General features: G+C 42.1%; 1 protein-coding gene across 16 annotated transcripts in view; it reads left to right on the top strand.

The window, feature by feature from the left end:
- Kmt2c (lysine methyltransferase 2C) overlaps nucleotides 1-23,865 on the top strand; it is a 235,212-nt gene extending 211,347 nt beyond the window's left edge. For 12 of the 16 annotated variants that reach the window (XM_029477435.2, XM_029477434.2, XM_085836525.1 and 9 more), the window contains 15 exons: nucleotides 102-243; nucleotides 389-536; nucleotides 2,455-2,633; nucleotides 2,716-2,852; nucleotides 4,138-4,387; nucleotides 5,530-5,669; nucleotides 6,203-6,310; nucleotides 8,170-9,286; nucleotides 10,102-10,238; nucleotides 12,270-12,412; nucleotides 12,673-12,841; nucleotides 17,779-17,895; nucleotides 18,048-18,121; nucleotides 18,274-18,382; nucleotides 20,438-23,864. In XM_029477435.2, coding sequence (XP_029333295.1) covers nucleotides 102-243; nucleotides 389-536; nucleotides 2,455-2,633; nucleotides 2,716-2,852; nucleotides 4,138-4,387; nucleotides 5,530-5,669; nucleotides 6,203-6,310; nucleotides 8,170-9,286; nucleotides 10,102-10,238; nucleotides 12,270-12,412; nucleotides 12,673-12,841; nucleotides 17,779-17,895; nucleotides 18,048-18,121; nucleotides 18,274-18,382; nucleotides 20,438-20,530 — 3,063 coding nt within the window. In that variant the 3' untranslated portion in view covers nucleotides 20,531-23,864. Of the gene's footprint in view, nucleotides 1-101; nucleotides 244-388; nucleotides 537-2,454; nucleotides 2,634-2,715; nucleotides 2,853-4,137; nucleotides 4,388-5,529; nucleotides 5,670-6,202; nucleotides 6,311-8,169; nucleotides 9,287-10,101; nucleotides 10,239-12,269; nucleotides 12,413-12,672; nucleotides 12,842-17,778; nucleotides 17,896-18,047; nucleotides 18,122-18,273; nucleotides 18,383-20,437 lie in introns of all 16 variants that reach the window. The other 4 variants (XM_029477430.2, XM_029477436.2, XM_029477429.2 and 1 more) reach the window with 3 other exon arrangements.
- Nucleotides 23,866-24,182: the final 317 nt, after the last annotated feature.

Here is a 24,182-nt window from a genome sequence, read left to right as displayed (position 1 = left end):
CCTTGCTTCCTTGTGCTAAAAATTCTCAGAATTAGGTTTTAGCAAGGTCAATGCATATTTGCTCAGTAGCATATAATTTAAAATTTTTTGGTCTCCTGCAGCAGAATAATTTAAGTAATCCTCCAACACCCCCTGCCTCTCTTCCTCCTACACCACCTCCTATGGCTTGCCAGAAGATGGCAAATGGTTTTGCAACGACTGAAGAACTTGCTGGAAAAGCTGGCGTGTTGGTGAGCCATGAAGGTATGACAATAGCATCCAAATCTTACAGCTCTGAAGTGTCTACCTTTGAAAGCTATGTGTTTACTGAAGTCTCTGCAGAACTGAACTGTTCCATCTGTATCTACTCTGTTCTACATACTTTGATTCTATTTGTTTGCTTTTGCAGTTGCCAGAGTTTTAGGACCGAAGCCATTTCAGCTGCCTTTCAGACCTCAGGATGACTTGCTGGCTCGAGCTATTGCTCAAGGCCCGAAGACAGTGGATGTTCCTGCCTCACTTCCAACACCGCCTCATAATAATCATGAAGAATTAAGGTAGAAACCACTTTTTAAATGTGCGCATGCATGTGTGTTGCCTGCATATGTATCTGAGCACCACATACATACCTGGTGTCCACAGAAGCCTATACTATAGAACATTGGATTTCTGGAACTGATCTTCCATCCTGTGCACTGGGAATTGAACCTTGGTCCTCTGCAAGAGCAGCCAGTGCTTTCAACCACTAAACCGTTTCTCCCAGCATCAGAAGCTACTTTTTACAAATTGGTTGCTTTTTTTGTTTTGGTTTGTTTTGGGTTTTCTTTTTTTTTCATTTTATTTTTTTATTAGATATTTTCTTAATTTATATTTCAAATGTTATCCCCTTTCCTAGTTTCCTCTCCAAAAATCCCCTATCCCCTCCCGCTGCTCCCCAACCCACCCACTTCTGATTCCTGTCCCTATACTGGGACATAGAACCTTCACAGGACCAAGGGCCTCTCCTCCCATTGATGACTGACTGGGCCATCCTACTACATATGCAGCTAGAGCCACAAGTCCCACCATGTGTTTTCTTTGATTGGTGGTTTTGTCCCAGGGAGCTCTGGAGGTTGCTTCTTTTAAAAATGTGCTTAGAATTTGGCAATAGTATTTAAAGGCATTTAAGGTATAAAGTGCTCTTGAACATTAACTGTCCAATGCATTGTTACTATTGAAGTGAAATTAGTTTGTGAATTTTTAAAGCCTTATATAATTTAAGCAGTATATACACCATAGTAATCAAATAGACATTAATGGTTATGGGAAAACGTCTACATAAGATATTTCAGAGGTTTTATTTTCTAAACTCTTTGTGTGGTTTCTTGGATTTATTGATACTTACAGACATTGAAAATGAGAGATCAGCCATCATAGATACCAGAGGTATCATGGACAAGAATAGCTCTAAGCTACAGGAAGCTCATCGCTGATTTCTATTAGTTCTTTGCCCCCAAGAATCTTACTGGGAGAATCAGCTTCCCTTAGTAGATAAATTTGCTATCCAACTACTTAATAGTATGTATGAGCTTCTTTAGAATTTTATTCCTTTGTGGAAAGTATGGTAACTCCCTCTGTTCTGAGATGTCCATTTAATCTAAGTCTCTTAATTTATTAATGAGGAAACTTGTCACTGTACACAGCAGCAACAGGATAGATGTTTCTGTAACTACATGGAAGTTCACTTGGGGTTTGGAAGATAGGGTCTTCTTTCTTTCTTACCTTACAGTTAAGAATTCCTAGCTGTGTCAATAGAATGAAGCTCTTTCCAGCTTGTGAGTGCGCATATCGTGATCTAGCACAGGTGTCTGTTTAATCCCTGGACTTTACATGACTGCCTAGCAACTTTTTCCAGGTTTCCTTCAATGTGAGCGGGAGAAACGGAAGATAGAAGGTCCACAGCCATGTTCCGCAACTGTAGCTTGAGGTCTCACCATCTCTCTGGTGAACTAGAGCCTTGACTGAAACAATGGGGGTCTGTTCCCTTCTTTGTTTTTCACTGCTTATTAGTTAAGAGAATTAAGTGCCAACACCACCACCGTTGCTGTGTTTTCTCTCATCTTGCCACTATACACAGCTGCGACAGAATAGATGTATCTGTGGCTCCATGGAGGCTGACTTGAATATAAACTTGACCGTTCAGCACAGCCTCCCTCTTCATCTCAAAGATGTCAGTTTCTCATCCTATGGCGTAGTCTTGAGTATTTCCCTCTCAGAGGCCTTTACATTTCAATCTACAGCTCTTTCAAAAGAATAACCATTTGTACTGTTTTATAGATAAACCCATTTACTATGTTTTCATAGCAGCATAATAACTGATCCATTTGCTGTTTTATTGTTGCTGTTGTCGAGAGGACTTTGCTGTGGTACCATGTGTGGGGCTGGTGAGAAGTCCCAGTGGAATTGTGCATTGTGATGCATGTGCTCCTCTTTCAGGATACAGGACCACTATGGTGACCGGGACACTCCCGATAGTTTCGTCCCCTCATCTTCTCCTGAGAGTGTGGTTGGTGTGGAGGTGAACAAGTACCCAGATCTGTCACTGGTGAAAGAGGAGCCTCCAGAACCTGTGCCGTCCCCCATCATCCCCATTCTTCCCAGCATATCCGGGAAAAGTACGTTTGGCTTAGTCTAACAAGTTACTATTGTAAATATTTTGACTTTGAAAGCTCTGAATATTCTTTTCTCCCCTTTTAGATTCAGAATCAAGAAGAAATGACATCAAAACTGAGCCAGGCACTTTATTTTTTACTTCACCTTTTGGTTCATCCCCAAATGGTCCCAGATCGGGTCTTATATCTGTAGCGATCACTCTACATCCTACAGCTGCTGAGGTAAAGGACGGCATCATTTACCCTGTGCACTGTGTGCCGTTGTTAAACTTCTGTCAGTAATTTACAAGGAAACATTTCAGGGAGCAGAACAGAGGAGAAGGGAAGGGAGTTGCTCCAGACATCCAGGTTGTTCTTGAGTACTATTCAGTATGAGGGTTATTTGGATCTCAGCGAAGCAAAAACTGGAGCTGAGAGTTCATGTGCTCTTGTAAAAGGATGTGTGCTTTGGAGAATTCTAGAAAAAAAAAGCATTTCCACAACTGTCCATGTTATAAAAGTTAACCATTGCTCTTGCTATCTTGTTCCACTCTTGCAACCTTCCTGCAAGAGAGTGGAGACCTTCCTGTTGTCCCCACTCTCTACCCATTCCCTTCCCCCTTCTCTCTCCACTTGCTCATGGCTGGCCTCTCCTCCCTCCCTTCCCTTCCCCCCCTGCCTTTCTCTGCCTCTACTAACCTCTCAACTCCTCTCCCCATGCCCTTAATAAACACTAGTTTACACTCATAAAAAAATAAAAATAAAAGTTAACCATTAGAAAACCATAGTCAAGCTGGGCAGTTGTGGCGCACGCCTTTACTCCCAGCACTTGAGAGGCAGAGACAGATTTCCAAGTTCGAGGCCAGCCTGGTCTATAGAGTGAGTTCCAGGACAGCTAGGGCTACACAGAAAAACCGTGTCTTGAAACAAAAAACAAAACAAAAGCGAGAGAGTGAGAGAAAACCATAGTCAATAATAGAGTCTACAAAAGCAATAAAAATTTTCTCCAGGCATCTTATGCCAACAGCACTAATGATCTATCAAAGATTTATTTGTTTTAAAAACTCCCAAGTTTTATAAAGATATTTTATTGGCGATCAAACTTACAGTTTAATATTAATATATATATATATATATATATATATATATATATATATATATATATACACACATATACATACAATCTTTTAGTTGTCAGCAGATAGAGCCTTAGCTGCACTGTTGAAGACAGTGTTGGCCTTTTAGCCGGAGCTAGGCCTACTCATTTCCTGTGATCATAGCTTTAGGCCTACAGATACTGAGTTAGCTAGAATAGCTCGTTACTGTGTATGGATCCCAGTGCCAGTTGGAACTCTGAAGACTTCTATTTATGAAGGCTTTGTATATTAGTTCATGAAAATAAATTTATTGAAGTTTATATAGAAGTATTTGGGTTCTTTTGTACTGTGTTGTATCATGAAGATAGCATTATCCTAAGTGATGCACTCTTCTTCTAGGTGAGTAACATGGTATTTACTTTTTGTTTTAGAACATCAGCAGCGTTGTTGCTGCATTTTCTGACCTTCTTCACGTGAGAATTCCTAACAGCTATGAGGTTAGTAATGCTCCAGATGCTCCACCCATGGGTTTGGTCAGTAGCCACAGAGTAAACCCAGGTTTGGAGTATCGGCAGCATTTGCTTCTTCGTGGGCCTCCACCAGGATCTGCAAATCCTCCCAGATTAGCAACCTCTTACCGGTTGAAGCAGCCTAATGTACCATTTCCTCCAGCAAGCAATGGTGAGCTTTTTGTTAATCCCAAATCCATTCTTTGTTAAAAAGTTAAGCCTGCTCATTTTAAAATTTTGATTTACTTTTTAACAATGTGTTGGTGTGTAGTCTTTGCTAAGTTGACTTGCTCTGGCTGTTGTTTTCTGTGGTGTGATGTGCATTTCTATGCTCTGGCCTATGGCAACAAGACTGAGTCTAACTCTCTATTCAAGCTGTTCAGCTTGCAGACCCCTGAGCCACTTGCCCCAGCTAGCCTTCTCCATGTGGTGCAGATGAAGCCATAGATAGTGCATTGTTGTTCTGTTCTGCTTAGCTGCTATTGCTATCACTACCTCCGCTTGCCTTTGCACATCCTCTGTAGGGCGTATTTCTTCCCACAGGAATGCCTGGGTCCCCATTCTGAGAATCAGCACATCTTCCTTATGCCTGCCATGAAGTTGCTTTCCTTCTGCTCACTGGCATCTTATGTGCCAGCCTTGTACCTCACCACCTCCTCATTCCCGGATTCTTTGCCATATTTTTGTCTTCCCTAAGCTTATACTAGAATCTGGCTGTTTCTCATCTTTGAACTCTTTTTGAGAGTTACCTATATTAAAGTTTTTTTCCTATATTAAAGACTTTGTAATCTTACCTGTTGGCTGCCTCTTTCTTGTTTCTCCTGCCATTTTCTGCCTTGACCTCCACCCCTCTACCCCAGGAGATTCTGTCAGTGTAGACTTGCTCTTCTGAGCCCTTGGGCCTTGTTCACAGTATACCTTGGCTTTCACTTCTCTCTGATGCTGTAAATCACATAAGTTTTTTGTACTCATTGCTCTTTATTTCCCATAGAACTTGCAGTATCAGCTTATCTGTCAGGAAGTGGATCTGTGTCTCTTGATGCACTGTACATATTTGAGGATCTTGGTGCTTTGCTTTTGTTTGATTCTTTAGTGCTAGCCTCCTTTTTCAGCTGTTTGGGAGTGGGCGTTTTCCTTTATTTGAACTTCATTGTCAAATATTAGATTCCCTGCCACTAGAGCTTAGAAAATTTTTATTAAGGCAAAATATAAAGTAAGTAATCCATGTTGTAATCGTTGCATAGTTTCATTTTCTACTGTGTGCTACCTGTATCTTTGGTCAGTTTTAATTGCTAACAAAAGTCCACTCCTTAGGTCTTTCTGGGTATAAAGACTCTAGTCATGGTCCAGCAGAAGGTGCATCGCTCCGCCCACAGTGGTGCTGCCACTGCAAGGTGGTTATTCTTGGAAGTGGTGTGCGGAAGTCATGCAAGGATCTGACCTTTGTGAACAAGGTACTTTACTATTCTTCCCATGACCTCATCCTACTTCTGTTTTTGCCAGTGACTCCTGCATCAAGACAAAGTGCTTCATGGAACATGGTAGACAAGCATGTAGTAGATGGGCTCAGCTTCAAACCAAACAGCTATAGCAGACTACTAAATTGTTCATTTTTAGAATACAGTAAGATATGGACAGTGTAGTTTCTGGGGTTTTTTTGTTTTTGTTTTTGTTTTTTCCCCTTCTAAACCGTTTGTGTCTCTATTTAGCCCTGGCTGTCCTAGGCCAGGCTAGCCTTCAACTCACAGAGATCTACCTTCCTTTGCCTCCACAGTGCCGGGATTAAAGCCCTGCACCACCATGCCCAGCTTTACATCAGTTTCTAGGTAGAAAATTATCATAGGGTGAATATTGGGACAGTGTCATCACAGTTGGAAGATATAGAGCACTCACTTTTGAATGTCATCTAAGATTAGCAGTCCACAGGGTACTATTTTAATTAGCTTATATCTTACTGAGGTCCCACACATTTCCCTTTGCTTTTCAGGGTTCCCGAGAGAACACCAAAAGGATGGAAAAGGATATTGTCTTTTGTAGTAATAACTGCTTTATTCTTTATTCATCAGCTGCACAAGCAAAAAACTCAGACAACAAGGTAAAGTAACCAAAGTATAAACCAAGGGATTTCTGCCTTGGGGGTACAGTCCCCTCCTCAAGAGTTCTATAGGGAAACACTAGTAAGATGGTGCTTGAATTGACAGACAAGCCTGATAGAGCCTTCAGCTATATTTTTCCCTACTAAATACCCTATTTGACAAAAAGTAGAAAGTTTCTAACTGCATTTTAACACGCATTTATTTATTTAGTGGCATTGAGGGTTGAATGTAGGACCCAATACATGCTAGCCAACTACTTTACTTACCACTAAGTAATATCCTATGCCTCTTTTAGTGTTTACTATTGAGGTCTCACTGAGCTGCCTTTCACTCATAATCCTTCTGCCTTAATCTGGCTTGACACCCCACTACCACTACATGCATGCATACGTGCATGCACGCACACACACACAGGAATGTCTGTGTATCTATCTTGTTTTTATTTTGAGAAAATAAAAAAAAAATTTAAAGTCTCAGATTTCAGAGTGCTAGGATTTCAACTTTATGCTGTTACATATAGATTAATTTTTTTTTTAGGTTTAATTTTATTTACACTTATATATGTGTAGTATGTGTATGTCTTGTGTACGGGTACCTCTTGAGGGCAGAAGAGGGCATTGGATCCCTTGGAGCTGAAGTAACAACTAGTTATAAGCCACTACATGAGTGCTGGGAACCTGGAAGAGCAGCAAGTACTCTTAACTGCTGAGCCATCTCTCCAGCCCCTAGCTCAACTACATTTTAAGAATGTAAAATTAAATAGAGAATTGGTATTCGGATCTTACATTATACTAATTACGAACAACTCATTAAATATTAATATTTTTGTTTTATTGGTCAGTTGGGAAGGTTTATAAAAAAGAAAATTCTGTGTGTTCTTTAATTGTAAGAGAAATGATTGTGTGCATGTCCAGCTTTCTGTGGAATTGCGTGCAGATTGTGTTAGTATGTCTGACAATGGAGTTGTTCAAATGATGCATTTTTAATGATGTATTTTGAAGGAAAAATGTTCCTGTAAAGCTGCCAGTTGTCACTCACTGCTTCAATGTGATTTCATTAATATGCCTTTCACAAAATAGTACTCACCAAACAAAACACTTACAACGTGTATTAGTCCCTGGTATAGTAAAATTCAAATTGACAAACAAATTTAGGTTTTTAATTAAAATTTATTCTTAGAGAGTGGGAATGGGTTTTCCTCATGTAGTTTCTTAAAATAGTGCATGGGGTGGCCCACTCTGGATTTAATCCTGAGCCACCTTTCAGGATGAGCATTTGAGCAGAGACATGACAGTCTATCCCAAAGCTGAGAGGTGCTGGTACTGTTCTCCTGGCCCAACTCCTTGAGTACCTGGTCGTAGCTGAGAGGCTCCGAGTGTTCAGGTGACTCGCTTGCTGACAGGGCACTCCTTTCTTCTCTGTTTCTCATGGCAATTGATAAAGCCCAAGACTAACATTCACAATGTAGAGACGAACCCCTGTGTGGGTGATGCTGCTGTGTTCTGTTGTATATTATCTGTTGTACAATTGAATACATTGATCTGTTATACAAATTGAAATAAATCTCCTGAAATCATTGATTGGGGAAGGGGCGGTCTCCCAAGAAAGTTTAAGAGAATAGTCTCCAGATTGTGACTGTGTATAAGAGAGGCACAGGGCCTTGCCCTTTACCTTTATCAGCTTCTGTTACTGCTAAATAACCATTCTCAGTGTTCAAGGTCAACTTGCTATGCCTAAACATTTACTCATCTGTGCCTGCCCCTTAAGTCATAGACCATTAAACTTCTCTCCATCAGTAGACTTGCTTTACTGGCACATGAATCCTTCCCTTTTCTCATGGTTTCTTTTTGCTGCCCAGGAATCCCTTCCGTCACTGCCACAGTCCCCTATGAAGGAGCCTTCCAAAGCATTTCACCAGTATAGCAACAACATCTCCACTTTGGATGTACACTGTCTCCCTCAGTTCCAGGAAAAGGTTTCCCCTCCTGCATCACCTCCCATATCCTTCCCTCCAGCCTTTGAAGCAGCCAAAGTAGAGTCCAAGCCTGATGAGCTTAAGGTAACGGTCAAGTTAAAGCCTCGGCTGAGGACTGTTCCTGTTGGGCTTGAAGACTGTAGACCACTGAATAAAAAGTGGAGAGGAATGAAGTGGAAGAAATGGAGCATTCATATTGTCATCCCCAAGGGGACCTTTAAGCCACCTTGTGAGGATGAAATAGATGAGTTTCTAAAGAAATTGGGCACTTGTCTTAAACCTGACCCTGTGCCCAAAGACTGTCGGAAGTGCTGCTTTTGTCACGAGGAAGGGGACGGGCTGACAGATGGGCCAGCACGGCTGCTCAACTTGGACCTAGACCTCTGGGTCCACCTGAACTGTGCTCTGTGGTCCACAGAGGTTTATGAAACACAGGCTGGTGCCTTAATAAATGTGGAGCTAGCGCTGAGGAGAGGACTACAAATGAAGTGTGTCTTCTGTCATAAGACAGGTGCCACCAGTGGATGTCATAGATTCCGATGTACCAACATTTATCATTTTACTTGCGCCACTAAAGCACAATGCATGTTTTTTAAGGACAAAACAATGCTTTGCCCCATGCACAAACCAAAGGGAATCCACGAGCAACAGTTAAGTTACTTTGCAGTCTTCAGGAGGGTCTATGTGCAACGAGATGAGGTGCGGCAGATCGCTAGTATCGTGCAGCGGGGAGAGCGGGACCATACCTTTCGTGTTGGGAGCCTCATCTTCCACACCATTGGTCAGCTGCTTCCACAACAGATGCAAGCATTCCACTCTCCGAAAGCACTCTTCCCAGTGGGCTATGAAGCCAGCCGGTTATACTGGAGCACCCGCTATGCCAACCGACGCTGCCGGTACCTGTGCTCCATTGAGGAGAAAGATGGGCGGCCTGTGTTTGTCATCAGGATTGTAGAGCAAGGCCATGAGGACCTGGTCTTAAGTGATTCATCACCTAAAGGTAGGATCACTTGTGTGCTGTTGTCAGGCCAGTGGGTGATGTTCCATGTCAGTGTCTCTGTTTTGTATGTGATGGTTTCATGAAGAACCTTTACTTGTCAGTGCAAATCTTAAACCTCTTTGTGTTAGTACACCTTATTGGATGCTGTGTTAGTGCACCTGTCTGCTCTGCAGATTCTATAGTCTTGAGGAAGAGAGGTGATAGACCTTGGAACCCCTCTCAAGGTCAGAAGCAGAAAGCAGGGACCAAATCCAAAGCATTGTCATGATTTTGTCCTATCTCAGCTTGGATTTAAAGCTGGGAATTACAAACTTCATTTTGTACTACTGGGCATTTTTATTTTCATGTTTACTGATGTAGAAAGTACTAAAGAGCTGCTTTTTAAATGTTTTCATAGTTTTAAAAAACATATGGAGCAGTCCAAAGATATTTCCAAAGAAACTACCCAGTCTGTGTTTTAATTCTCATCTGGGGGAATGCCTATCTGTAGCCATTGCTAATTGAAATATTCCTTTCTAATAGTATATTTTCTTTTGTTCCATATCCAATTAAATTCACTAATTTCTTTCATGTTTACTGTTTGATGTCCTTATGGTGGCATTATTTTCCCCCAGATATCATCAAGTCTTTGAAATAAGTTGCTGCCATTTGACAAACGTGTTTGTTACATTGCTGCCCAGATTTTATTTAAAAGCTAGTAGGTCTTTGTGAGTGGGTCTTCTTTATCCTCTCTTGGTTTTGTACTGTGCCCGGTCCTTCTTTTTGTTTAGTTAAAAGGAAATTTATCATAAAAATTATTTTTTGTTCATATGTAGATGTTTGGGATAAAATTTTGGAGCCTGTGGCTTGTGTGAGAAAACAATCTGAAATGCTGCAGCTTTTCCCTGCGTATTTGAAAGGAGAAGACCTGTTTGGCCTGACTGTCTCTGCAGTAGCACGGATAGCTGAATCAGTAAGTGTCCCGGTCATAGTCTAACATGGGCTTGTTTTCTTTCTTTTTTTTTTTTTCTTTTTTAATTTTTAATATTTTTTATTACATATTTTCCTCAATTACATTTCCAATGCTATCCCAAAAGTCCCCCATAGCGCCCCCCCCCCACTTCCCTACCCACCCATTCCCATTCTTTTGGCCCTGGCATTCCCCTATATTGGGGCATATAAAGTTTGCAAGTCCAATGGGCCTCTCTTTCCATTGATGGCCGACTAGGCCATCTTTCGATACATATGCAGCTAGAGACAAGAGCTCCGGGGTACTGGTTAGTTCATCATGTTGTTCCAACAATAGGGTTGCAGATCCCTTTAGCTCCTTGGGTACTTTCTCTAGCTTCTCCATTGGGAGCCCTGTGATACATCCAATAGCTGACTGTGAACATCCACCCCTGTGTTTGCTAGGCCCCTGCATAGTCTCACAAGAGACAGCTATATTTGGGTCCTTTCAGCAAAATCTTGCTAGTGTATGCAATGGTGTCCGCGTTTAGAAGCTGATTATGGGATGGATCCCTGGATACGGCAGTCTCTAGATGGTCCATCCTTTCATCACAGCTCCAAACTTTGTCTCTGTAACTCCTTCCATGGGTGTTTTGTTCCCAATTCTAAGAAGGGGCACAGTGTCCACATTTTGGTCGGATCCAGCAATACCTCTCCTGGGCATATATCCAGAAGATGTCCCAACCGGTAAGAAGGACACATGCTCCACTATGTTCATAGCAGCCCTATTTATGGGCTTGTTTTCTAATCCAGCATGCTCACAGTGCTACTACAGAAACCTTCCTACTTTTCAGGACATGGAACTTGAGTGTGGGTGATCAGTTGGCAAGCTTAGTATCAAGTTTCTCAGAGGACAGCTAGTGTCATCTGTCCTGTTTAATCATGTGTCTGAGGAGACACCCCTGACCTGCTGAAGTCCTGGTTTTTTGCAGATTATTTTTCCCCTTTTCTTAACTTTTCTTGATTTTCTCTTGCCCTTGTCCTAGGAGTGGGTGGTCCCACTGCAGCAGTACTGACTAGTATCTTCTCTGAGTGTAGGTGCATTTGTCAAGTGGAACAATAAAGAAATGTATTCACTAGAACTATGTTCTAGAGCCAGACCTGGAGATGAAGGCCTATAATCTCAGACACTTAGGGGGTGGAAGTAGGTATCTAAGTAGAAGATCAATTTGGACAATTTTTTAAAAATTTTTAAAAAGTAAGAAGAGTGTTAAGGCTCTAGTTCAGTGGTACAGTGCTGGCCTTGAAAGCTTGACGGCTAGGTGGGATGGATTCTTCAAGCTACAAAAAGAAAAGAAGACCAAGCTGGTGAGGTGGCTCAGCATGTAAAGGCACTACCACTAAGCCTGGCAGCCTAATAAGTCCAGTATGGTGGACGTAAAGAGCCAGCTCCCACGGCTCATCCTCTAGTCTCCAAAGGCTCACACAGCACTCATGTATACACTGGCACAATCGCCCTTTCTCTACACAAACACATGCAGGAGTAAATGGAAAAATAATTTAAAAAATAAATATAAAGGAAACTTTGAACATCTCAGTTACTTTCAAGTAGACCTTAATTTACCACCAAAACTGCTGGAACAGTGAGTGACAGCTTTGTGTCATGATCACATTGGACAGAAGGGAGAAGAGATCCAGAAACTAAACCACTGAGATGACCTCCAGCTGCTCTGAGTTCTAAACATCCAGACAGTCATTAATTACATTGTGACCACTGCTTCTTGTCTGTAAAGTGAAACATCAGATCTGTCACATGCAGGAAGGCTTAATGCACGAAGTTAATCTCCTCAAGAAAAAGTGGCCTGGGCTTACCAAGTATTGTTTTGAAATTGGATTTATACATTATTCAAATAGTTACGATTGTAGCCTCATTATTAAATAGGTCACTGACTGGGGGAAAGAAAATATCTAAATTGTTTTCACCCTCGGCCTGGCTGAAAATTATATCCTTGGCCAGATGAGTTACCATTTTTGTGTCTTTTTCTTCTTTCTTTAGCTTCCTGGGGTTGAGGCATGTGAAAATTACACCTTCCGATATGGCCGTAATCCTCTCATGGAGCTTCCCCTTGCCGTGAACCCCACAGGTTGTGCCCGTTCTGAACCTAAAATGAGCGCCCATGTCAAGAGGTTTGTGTTAAGGTATCTTGTTTCATCTTCACATAGTACAGCCCAGGGTTTCTAGGCACCTTAGTGGGGTTTGTGCTTGATTTGTCTGCTGCTTACAAACCCTGCTGTCTCTGGCTGTGTATGTGCCTGACAACTTCAGAAGATGCTCTTTGTCTCTGCTAGGCAGCTTTCTGTGTCTGTCAGTAAGGCTTTTAATTGGCGTGGCTTTCACATTATTCAGAGGTATCTTCAGTTGTCCTTTTATTGTCCTGTTGGTACATTGTCATCTGTAGGCCTCACACCTTGAATAGCACCAGCACTTCAAAGTCATTTCAGAGCACAGTCACTGGAGAGCTGAATGCACCCTACAGTAAGCAGTTTGTCCACTCCAAGTCATCACAGTACCGGAGAATGAAGACTGAATGGAAATCTAATGTGTATCTGGCCCGGTCTCGGATCCAGGTAAGGAAGGAAGTTGAGTTAGGTCTCAAGATGCTGATGTCCAGTAGGAAAAGCTACTGCACATTGGGCGCAGAGAGAGAATCAGGTCTGTTTGCTTATTTGTTTCTTTGTTTATTTTTGTGGTACTGTGATTTGAGTTAATCCCAACCCTGGAATCATGCTTTGAGAATTATGTTCCACCTTGTCAGGTTTTAACATGAGGACTCTGGTTTGTAGCCTTAGAACTTGGTGCTGAACCTCAAGTAGAAAGCAGGCCTTGGGAATCCACATCTTTACATCTTGTTAAAGGCTGTGGAGAAACAGGTTGCATTGGATTTTGCATGCACTGAGCTAAAAGTTAAAATGAATGCCAGCACTTGACGATAGAGCAAGGTGGGTCAGATCAGGGTTGAAGACAGAGGTCTTCAACAACATTGGATAACTTCATGTGCCATTTTGGATTTGGAAGCTATATCTTTTTAGCACTGCCTTTTTGTGAAATCATTGAACATTTCTGATAGACATTCTAGGAGTATTGTCTTAGTCCAGGTTTCTAGTCCTGCACAAACATCATGACCAAGAAGCAGGTTGGGGAGGAAAGGGCTTATTCAGCTTACAATTCCACACTGCTGTTCATCACCAAGGAAGTCAGGACTGGAACTCAAGCAGGTCAGGAAGCAGGAGCTAATGCAGTGGCCATGGAGGGATGTTACTGGCCTGCTTCCCCTGGCTTGCTCAGCCTACTCTTTGATAGAACCAAGACTACCAGCCCAGAGATGGCACGACCCACAAGGGCCCTTCCCCCTTGATCACTAATTGAGAAAATGCCTTACAGCTGGATCTCATGGAGGCATTTCCTCAACTGAAGCTCTTTCTCTGTGATAACTCCAGCTGTGTCAAGTTGACACAAAACTAGCCAGTACAAGTATCTACATGTAAGGCTGCCCATTGACAAAGCATTTAAAATTGAACCTGTAGTCTTCAGTTTTGGTCTTAATGTTGATGTGTGTCTAACCAGCAACTCTCCTGTCAAAGACTGGAACTGTAAAGCTCTTACTTTGTCAAATTCTCCAGTCCCCACACTCACGTTGTTAAATAGTGTCTATCCGTGCCTAAGTTGGCCTCAGTATTTTCAGATCTACCCCGCCATAAAATTCTGTTACTTCACCCCATCCTCTTCCAAGTTCCAGCCCCTCCTGGAAACCAGTTTGTATGTACAGTAGAAATTAGATTAACAATCACAATTCTTACAAGTTTAGTGCAACGGCTTTCCTCCTAACCAGTCGCTTTAAGAATCTTCTTGTTCTTAGACAGTTTGCAAACGAGCCTGGCATCAGGCTCTCTTTATCACTTTTTTCTCTTGATGAATCCTTTTAGTCTGCAGCACTGTGACCTTCAGGTTGAGCATCACCTGTGATGATGATGGCCAATGAGCTGAGGCAGGAAATAGGAGGTGGGATAATGGCAGGAAGGCAGAGGATTCTGGCAAGTAGTGAGTGAATAAAAGGAGATGCAGGGAGAGATTCCAAAGAGATTTGAGTGAGATGCTGGGGGAAACACTGAGGAAGAAGCAGGCTGGGACTGAGGAGAGGTAACTATCCATGTGATAGACATAGAATAGTTTGAATGGGTTAAAGAAGCTACAAGCTAGTTGGGGAATGAGCCAAGCTTATGGGCAAGGTATTTATTAATAGGTAGTCTCAGAGTCAACATCCTGGGAGCAGGGGCTGGAAGGAAAAATGTTCTGAGGTTGACAGACCAGGAGCCTGTCCACCTCCAGAGACCCAGCTCTGGAGGGGTTCAGCCAGTGTCATGACCTAGGTGGACAGCTGCCTTCTTTATGGTTTCCTTGTTTTGCTCTTCTGAAATGTCTTCTACTTTACCTGGATGATCTTTCTTATACATTTTAACAACCAGTTACAAGCATTTCACTCTTGATCACTTTGTTTCATCTTGTTTCACAGCCTTTTTCTCTGAGGTGACCCTCTGTCAGATTCTGTGGACATGTTAGGGCCCTGTCTCCAGTTGCTTCTCTCCTCACTTGCATTTTAGATATTAGAGCTTGCTCATTCTGTGCCTGTTCCCACTCATGAGGAATGCTTTTAGTGGGATCTTAACTGTGTCTTCAACTTATAATTAACGTCAATCATTATTTTTAAAGATTTATTTATTTTATGTATATGAGTACACTGTAGCTGTACTGATGGTTGTGAGCTCTACCATGTGGTTGCTAGGAATTGAACTCAAGACCTCTGCTCGCTCCGGCCCCGCTCAATCCGGCCCGGAGATTTATTTACTATTATGTGTAAGTACACTGTTGCTGTCTTCAGGCACACCAGAAGAGGGCGTCAGATCTCATTATAGATGGTTGTGAGCCACCATGTGGTTGCTGGGATTTGAACTCAGGACCTTTGGAAGAACAGTCAGTGCTCTTAACCACTGAGCCATTTTTTAATTGTTGTTACTGTACATACATACACACGCACTTGCGTAGGTGGAGGACAGTTCCAGGAGGCAGTGTTCTCCTTGCCACGCGTGTTTGCCCTCAGGCTGCCAGGCTTTTGCAGCGAGCATCGTCTTCACTGACACTCCTGAGTCTTCTTTGAGAGTTTTGGCTTTTTGTCATGTCCTCTCTCACCATTCCTGTCTTCAGTGACTGTGGTAATGGTAGTAGTTTTTATATCTTAGGGACACATGCATGGGCACATTTATGAAAATAGAATCACAGAGCTCACATTACCTGAGTCTCCCATCACATTCTCAGTAAGTTGTGCGATGCTTCACAGTGATGAAGTGCAATTCCATTGTTGCACGGCCATTGACAGTCTCACAGCAGATACTGTGCCACCAGTGTCCCATATGAATAGTCTTGTATCCTGATAGTTGTCGTTTTATGGAGTATAATCAAAAAAGTAAAGCTTCTATCTAAAACTATATTTACTTTTTCTTTTAATAACATATTTTCCCAAAAGGCGGTAATTGCTGGTTTCCTCCTGCAGTCTGGGACTCTATTCTGGTTTTCTCTTGTGTAGGAGGTGTTCTCACCTTTTTACAGTTGTCAGCTTTGTAGGTATACTCTGACACTGAGATCTTTCTCAAAGAATATATTCTCGTTTTTATTTATGTCTGCATGTGAATATGTGCCCTGTGTGAAAAATGCATGTCCACAGAGGCCAAAAGAGAGCATTGGGTCCCTGGAGCTGAGTCAAAGGCTTTGTAAGCTGCTATCTGCTTTGTAAGCTGACTGAACTCAGTTCCCCTGGAACAGAAAGAAGCAGTTTAACCACAGAGCCATCTCTCCAGCCTCTGACACTGAGTCTTAATTACTGCTCCTGACTGCTGGTGAAGCTGTCTTCTCATGACTGGCCTTTGGACTTGCCTTTTTGAAAATTATATGTTTTATGACCTTTGTCCATATTTCAGTTTGTACTAGCTTGCAGGGTTAGGTGTCTTCCAGTATGAAACATACCCATCAGAACTCCAGTATCTCAATACGCCAGTATTACAAGTTGTTGGGTTTTTTTGGTTTTTTTTTTTTTTTTTTTTTTTTGCTTTTTTGTTTGGTTGGTTTTTATATAGACAAGCATACAAGTTTGTATCATTTCTGTATACACACTTAGGTTGTGTCCTTCCATTTTTTTAACTTTATTTCATTATACAGCCAATAATTGTAATGCTATTTAGCATACAATATACTTTGCAGCCATTGCTATTGCCATGCCATAGATTCTCAGACACAGTTTGGAGTGCTTGTTATGCTGGCCCAGATGGCACTGATGTGCACTGACATTGTTTTATGTTCTGATTTGTTCACATCTGAGTCGTACCTGGAACCGGCAAGCGTGCCGGCATAGCTGACTCGCCAGCTCCTTACTGTGCGCTCTCTGAGGATTCCACGAGAGGAGTACTTGATTTTCATCCTGCCTTTTCCCCATCGTCTCTTCCCTGGTCAGAATTGAAAGCACAAACCCAGATTAGGGCAATAAAATGCAGATTATCTGTGAACATTGTATTTATTTGCTTTTTCAAAAGTATTTACCCACATCTGTGTTTACTGCCACCTCTAAGATAGTATAGATTTACCAGGCACTGGTGTGGACAGTATAAGCTGCCAAATAAGGCTTCAGTGTGTTTGACAATTCAGGTTTTTTTGTCATCCCAGCCATTCAGGAGGCTGAGGCAGAAGGATCACAAATTGAATGACTGCCTGAACAACTTAGTGAGATCTTATTTCAAAACATTTAAAAAGAGCTGGGAATGTATCCTGTACATTTCTCTCACCTCAGAATTTTTTTATTGGGAAGAACTTCAAAAACTGAATTGTTCCCACCTTTCCTGATACTAGAACAAAGTAATGTTTTCTGTTTTGCTGTATTCTGTTATTTCTAGGAAACTCAGTCAAACCTGAAACAACTTTGTAGTAGTCATACTCCTTATAGTTCCTCTCCCTCTTCCTATTGTATTGGATGCTTACTGTGTGGGGCTTGATGGTAATTCAGCAGGCATAGTGGAGAATGCAGCTGCCCACCCGAGCCACATAGCACTTATAGAGATTGTCTTAATCCATTTACTGTTGCTGGTGTAGGGTGTTGCTTGTGGGCAGCTTAGCTTGCTGTACTGGTGGGAGGGATGACCAGAGCTAAGGGCCACATGTAATGAGGTCCTTCCTGTGGTGTCTTTCCAGAGTGAAGGGAAGGGCATCCCAAGTTGCAATCATCCAAGGACAGTTAACACTTACACTGTCATCGCAGTAAGCCAGGCTGAAAGACGGTGTAGAAAAGGACACAGGAACAATGTAATGGTGCTAAAGCTGAAAGGAGCAGTGCTGTTAGGGTTTTTAACTAAGCCTTAAATATAGCTTTTCATAAGACTCCAAGGGCAGTGCATTTGGATGAAGAGACTAAAGGTCTGTTGGGATATTACAATGTTTACTTACAATCCTTTTTCCTTCCACTTAGGGACTGGGCCTGTATGCTGCTAGAGACATTGAAAAACACACTATGGTCATCGAGTACATCGGAACAATTATTCGAAATGAGGTTGCAAACCGGAAGGAGAAACTTTATGAGTCTCAGGTACTGTATAAACTGACCCAGACACATGGTAAATGCATCAACCCTGACTGGTAGGGTACCCAGGAATGTGGCCAGGATGCTTCCAGCGCAGACTGAACGTGAGGGGAGTCATTCAGATCACACTGATGACTGACTACCTGCATTCTCTTTAGAACCGGGGTGTGTACATGTTCCGCATGGACAATGACCACGTAATTGATGCCACACTCACTGGAGGACCTGCAAGGTGAGGCAGGAGACTGGCCCAGAGGGCTTTGCTCAGGGAGCGGAGCTTTATACTTGCTTTGTTAGCACATCCATAGAAGCAGCCCTAGTTTCCTCTGTGCAGGGGGAAGCTCTTCATTGTTTTCACACTGAGTTTTCTGATGTGGCTCGCAGATACATCAACCACTCCTGTGCCCCTAACTGTGTGGCTGAAGTCGTGACCTTTGAGAGAGGACACAAGATTATCATCAGCTCCAACCGGAGGATACAGAAAGGAGAAGAGGTAAGCAGGGGAAGGACTTGCTGAGATCAGTACCAGGGTGTGGCAGTTCCTGGCTGCAGCTTCCATCACATCACTCTTAGAGTCTCAGCCTGAGCCCAGAGTTTTGCCATCTGTTAATCTTACTTCAGACATTCACATGCCAGCTTCTTCCTTGTAGTAGATCATAACGCCACATGAAACCCACCATACAGTACCATGTAGCTTAGCATCCTCCTTTGTTTGTCCCTTAATCTGGACAGTCTGATAAGCCCCTTTCAAGATGGTTCCTGTCAAAGTTCTGGCAATCACAGGGACTTGATATAGTCACACAATATATTATTGCAAGGACTGTAGGCACAAGTTTGGGAAGCTGTATGTTCTGACTGCTCATATGCACACTTAGAAAATTTCACATCAATCATTTATATATATATATATATATATAACAAAAGCATACTATATATATATATATATATATATATATATATATATATATATAAAAGCATACTATATATATATATATATATATATTGATATATATATATATCAATCATTTATATATATATATATATATATATATAACAAAAGCATACTATATATATATATATAGTATGCTTTTGTTTTGTCTTTAAAATGTTTTATGTAGGATGAGACACTTGTTTCTTAGTATCTCACAGAGATGACTTTGGTCTAGTTCTTCAGGTTATTATCCTTAATTGTCCTATTTACATGTCCCAGCTCTGGCTTTCGCACATGGCATCAGCACCTTGAATTTAGTGTTCTAAATCTGGAGTTAGTGTCCAATGCAAAGCTCTTGGGAAGTCTGCTGTGTCAGGAAGCCTGGATGTGCCCACTGTGATGAGGCCCTAGTCTTGTGTAGACAGTGTGAGACCACATCTATTTACTTGGTCTTTGTAGAACTTGCCTTTAAAATTAAGAATATCCTTATGTGACTAGGACAGGGCCTGCCGAGCAGCCTAGTACCTCCCCTGTGTGTCATCTTGTATGCATCCTCTAGAGTTGCCAATCCTGTTACTACTCAGCAAACACTAAACAGAAGGCAGTGCCTTCTTTTTCCAATGCAGCTGCTCCACAATAGGTGCAAGGTTTTCCTCCCTGTGCAGTCTTCCAGATAGTGGCTGATGTTTGAGTTAGGAAAGACCCAGAGATTGACTGTTTCCCCTCCCTTGGCTTTATGGGGTCTAGGGGTCGAGGGAACAGAGTGTAAAGCTTACTTGGAGGGAGTCATGCTGCTTTCCAGCCACCCACTTGGGTGGCCTGGAGTTTGAGTAAGAATTCTACAGCCATTGAATGCTGATCCAAACAGCTTTTTCTCTAAGGGGACATTAGCTTACCCTGAGCCATGGGTAAGATTCAGAATACCCTGAACTCCGTCGTGTTCCACTGAGTTAAAGATGGAATTGACTTTTGCCACCACAGGACCACAGAATGTCCTCGATTTGTGCATTAATTGGTGAGACATGAGGGGATCAGTAGGTTCTAGATGCTGTCTAAAGACAGGTTTGGGATTGGTGGAGGTAAACATTAACAATGTAAACTATTGTTACATAGTTATAGTCACAAAGATGTTAGGCCAAGTACAGATGTTGGTAGTAAATGCAATGACGGGGATTTGGACATAGCCCCAATCATTTTTATGGTAGATTTGCAGTGTTCCATCTCTCTATGGTGTCAAATTCTAGTTAGCTATAGGATCTTTGAGTAGAGGCAGGTTCTTCAGAGGAAAAGATGGAGAAGGGGAAAGCCATGATGTTGACAAGGGCCAGTTCATCTCTGTCCAAACCAAGGAGCCATCTATGGTTGAGGGAGTACTGGTCCTCATCTTACCCAAAGTGGTGGAGAGGACACTATGAGAAGTCAGACTCGGCACATCCCGATCACCATCCCACAAAACTAGTTCCACTTCCCTCTGGGATACCCCACCGCCTCAAGATTCCATGGGACCTAAACAAACTCAGTGCTGCTTTGGCTTGTGTCTGTTTTGCTTGCTGGTTTTGAAATACAGGCTAGAGCGGGGCACTGCCCTGTTTCACACTGTCTCTTTGCCATGGGCAGCTCTGCTATGACTATAAGTTTGACTTTGAAGATGACCAGCACAAGATTCCGTGTCACTGTGGAGCGGTGAACTGCCGGAAGTGGATGAACTGAATGCATTCCTTGCTATCTCACCGGGTGGCTCGTCCCTAGGAAGAGGCGATTCAACACTTCATTGGATTTTGCAGACAGAAAGATATTTTTGTTTTCTGACTTTTTAAGAAACAGCTTCTGGGAGCTCTGCTTCCTCAGCCTTGTCTAAAGGATGCACAGCACAGCGTAGCCAGCTAGGCTGCCTTGCTGCACGCTGAGGTCAGCAGACTCACAGAATGGTCCAGCACTTTTTTTTTTCTTTTTTCTTTTTTCTTTCCTTCCTTTTGTTTCCTTGTGGGTGGGTTTTGTTTTGTTATGTTTGTTAGTCTCACTAAGGAGAACTTTTACTGGGGCAAAGAGCCGGTGGCTGCCCTGCCCCAGGGTGGGGGCCTTCCTATGAATGTAAGACTGAAATCACCAGCGAAGGGGGCTGTCCAGAGTGCTGGCCACGCCTTACTGACAGGGGCAGGCCCTCAGTTTAACTAAAGTGGACACCACTGATCAAGGAATGTACTGAGATGACTTCCTTAGGGATAGAGCTAAGGGATAATAACTTGCACTAAATACATTTGAATACTTGATTCCATGAGTCAGTTTATTGTAGTTTTTGATTTCTGTAAAATAAGAGAAACTTTTTGTATTTATTATTGAATAAGTGAATGAAGCTATTTTTAAATAAAAGTTAGAAGAAAGCCAAGCTGCTGCTGTTACCTGCAGAACTAACAAACCCTGTTACTTTGTACAAATATGTAAATATTTTGAAAAAAAAAACAGTATAAAAATAGTTATTGACCAAATGCTACCAGGCGCTGCAGCAGCTCGGGTGCTTATAACCGTGGTAGGGATGTTACAATATAATTTTGTGTTATTAAATATGCCATTATAATTATGTAATAACCAAAATTTTGCCCCGGTATTCCTGGGCTTTTTGGAAACTGTCTCTTAGTGCTTGTTTTCTACACCTAACTTCTGACAGCAGCGCGTGTGCTACAACTACAACTTTTATAGCTGTTGGTGATTTAAACTAATGTTTCATATTATATTGTTGCATCCCTACTTCTTCAGTCAGGTTTTTTTGTGCTTACAATTTGTGATAACTGTGAATAACGGCTTAAACACAAACCCAAATGGAGGCTGAATTTTTTCTTCAGCAAAAGTAGTTTTGATTAGAACTTTGTTTCCAACCTCACAGAATCATGTAAACATAGAGTCATGTAGCAGGGACCTAACCCAACTCCTTAGCCTTCTATTTAACATAAAAATTTGAAAAAGAAAAAAAAAGAGAGAGAAATGGAGAGAGTGAGAGATGTGATTATGCTCCCAGCTGCAGGACTCTGGCAATAGGGTTTTTCGAAGATGTAATTTTAAAATGTGTTTGTATGAACTTGTTTGTTTACATTTCTTTAATAAAAAAACACACTGTTTTGTGTTTGCTTGTAGAAACTTAATCAGCATTTAAACCAGGTTAGCTTTTTATTTTGTACTTAAAAATTCTGGTACTGACACTTCACAGGCTAAGTATAAAATGAAGTTTTTGTGTGCACAATTCGAGTGGACTGTGAGCTGTGGGTACATTCAGTGACTCAGCTCTCAGCTTGTAATGTATATGGCATGATGTATTTTTATCTTACAGAATAAATCAATTGTATATATTTTTCTCTTGATAAATAGCTGTATGAAATTTGTTTCTTGAATATTTTTCTTCTCTTGTACAATACTCTGACATCCTACCAGTATTTGTCCTGCCGAGTTTGGTTGTTTTCTGTTCTGTATAATAGTATCTAATGTTGGCAAAAATTGAATTTTTTGAAGTATACAGAGTGTTATGGGTTTTGGAATTTGTGGACACAGATTTAGAAGATCACCATTTACAAATAAAATATTTTACATCTATAGAATGTGCACTGTGTTCTCTGTGAGCTGTAGGTCATGTTTGGAGTTTAGTTCTGCTTGGTATCTTTCAGAATTACTAGTCTAGACGTTTGGATGTAAATTCAGCCATGCTTCCTGGCTGTGGGCTCCCCTCCCTCAGTGAAATATGGAAGAGAACTTGTATTAGGATGGAGTACAGCAGATTAAAGATCATTCTTCATGTTTATTTGCTTGTTTAAACTCTGTGCTTTGGTTTGTGTCTGAGATAACTTCTCGCTGTGCTGCCCAAGCCCAGGCAGCCTTCTCACCTCCTCATCTGTCTCCTCAGAAGCCAGGACAACAGGTGTGTGCTACTGCCGGGCCACCTAGACAGGTTTGGTTTTGTTTCATTTTCCCTCCTTTAAGCTACTTTTCTGTTTTCCTCTGTGTGGTAGAGATCTGTCAGATTGAATAGCTGCTAAGAGGCAGGCATTGTGGCACACCTTGAATCCTCTGTGAAGCAGGGGGATTATGAATTTAAGGCTATCATGGGTTACATAAATGTAAACAAGACCCTCTCTTAGGAATGAAGAACACTATTAACATTCAAAACTCCTTTAATTCCAGCACTTGGGAGGCAGAGGCAGGTGGATCTCTCAGTTCAAGGCCAACCTGGTCTACAGAATAAGTTCCAGGACAACAGCTAACAGCTACACACAGAAACCCTGTCTCAAAAAAAAAAAAACAAAACAAAAAACCCAGAAGCCCCTTCTTTTCTTCATCTGGAGGGTTCAGAGCTCCTGCCTGATGCCATATATGCTTTCTGCCTCCAAATGCACATTCACCATCAGATCCTGAGGGAAGGAAGGAATGCCTTTGTTTTACTAGAATAGTGCTGACTCAAGGCCAGAAAGGGAAAGAAAGTCTAATCACCTAAATACAGTCCCAGGGGCAGAGAGAGCATGGGAGAGGATGTATCCAGAAGACTGCACAGTGCCAGCATCTGTCCACAGGGCTGCATTGGTGTCCTCCGTGGCCACCTGAGTTCCAGCTTTGAACGCTCACAGTGACTCATGAAAACAGGAGCAGCCCTAAGACTGCAGCTCCAAGCTGGTCAGCTACGTGTAATTTTTTGGTTGCACACTTGGCACCTTGTACTGGGGTACAATGAGCCCAGCATCTGTCTCTACTGGAAAAACCAGGTTAGTTTCACTTTGGTTCACTTTTTAAGTTCCTTATACTGAGTGTTGGCCACTGTTCTTTAATGTGTCGCTAACCCTTGCTTTCCTGGGATAAGCCTCCCCTCATCTGACAAGACAGTTATCCAAGTTTTTGCTTGAGTACTGAGGACACCAGACAGGTGCAAGCAGAATGACCCCTCACCACATGAGCAAACTGGCAGTGCTTGCTGCTTCTCAGTGTTCTGGACCCAAGCCTGCCATCAGCTGGGGAGCCTAGCACCATGGTGAAGCCTTGGGATTGCCCTTCTAAGATGGAATCTGGCCTCTCCGCACTTCATCTCATTCTCTGGTTTATTTCCAGCCCTGTCTGCTGCCCCATCTTGGTTGTTAAGCTTGTACATGGTTTGCAGGCAGGTCTTACCAGACCTGTACACGAGTCTGCGTCTCCTTGTGCAGCATTCTTGGGCTGATTTTTAAAGTTTTTTGTTTTTTGTTTTTTTTTTCTGAAGAACAGGATTCAAGTTTTGGAAAACTATTTTCTAGAGAATTCTTCAAACTCGGTTTAATACTTGCCACAAAACACAGCCATAAGTACCCTGCTTCCTTTCCCTCAATGGAACTGTTACCAGCAGTCTTAAAAA

The sequence above is a fragment of the Mus caroli genome, unplaced genomic scaffold (genome assembly GCF_978045245.1).
Source record: "Mus caroli unplaced genomic scaffold, Mus_caroli_1 scaffold_4, whole genome shotgun sequence".
Taxonomy (NCBI): Eukaryota; Metazoa; Chordata; class Mammalia; order Rodentia; family Muridae; genus Mus; species Mus caroli.
Note: the sequence above shows the minus strand (reverse complement) of the source record. Positions and strands in the feature narration are given on the sequence as shown.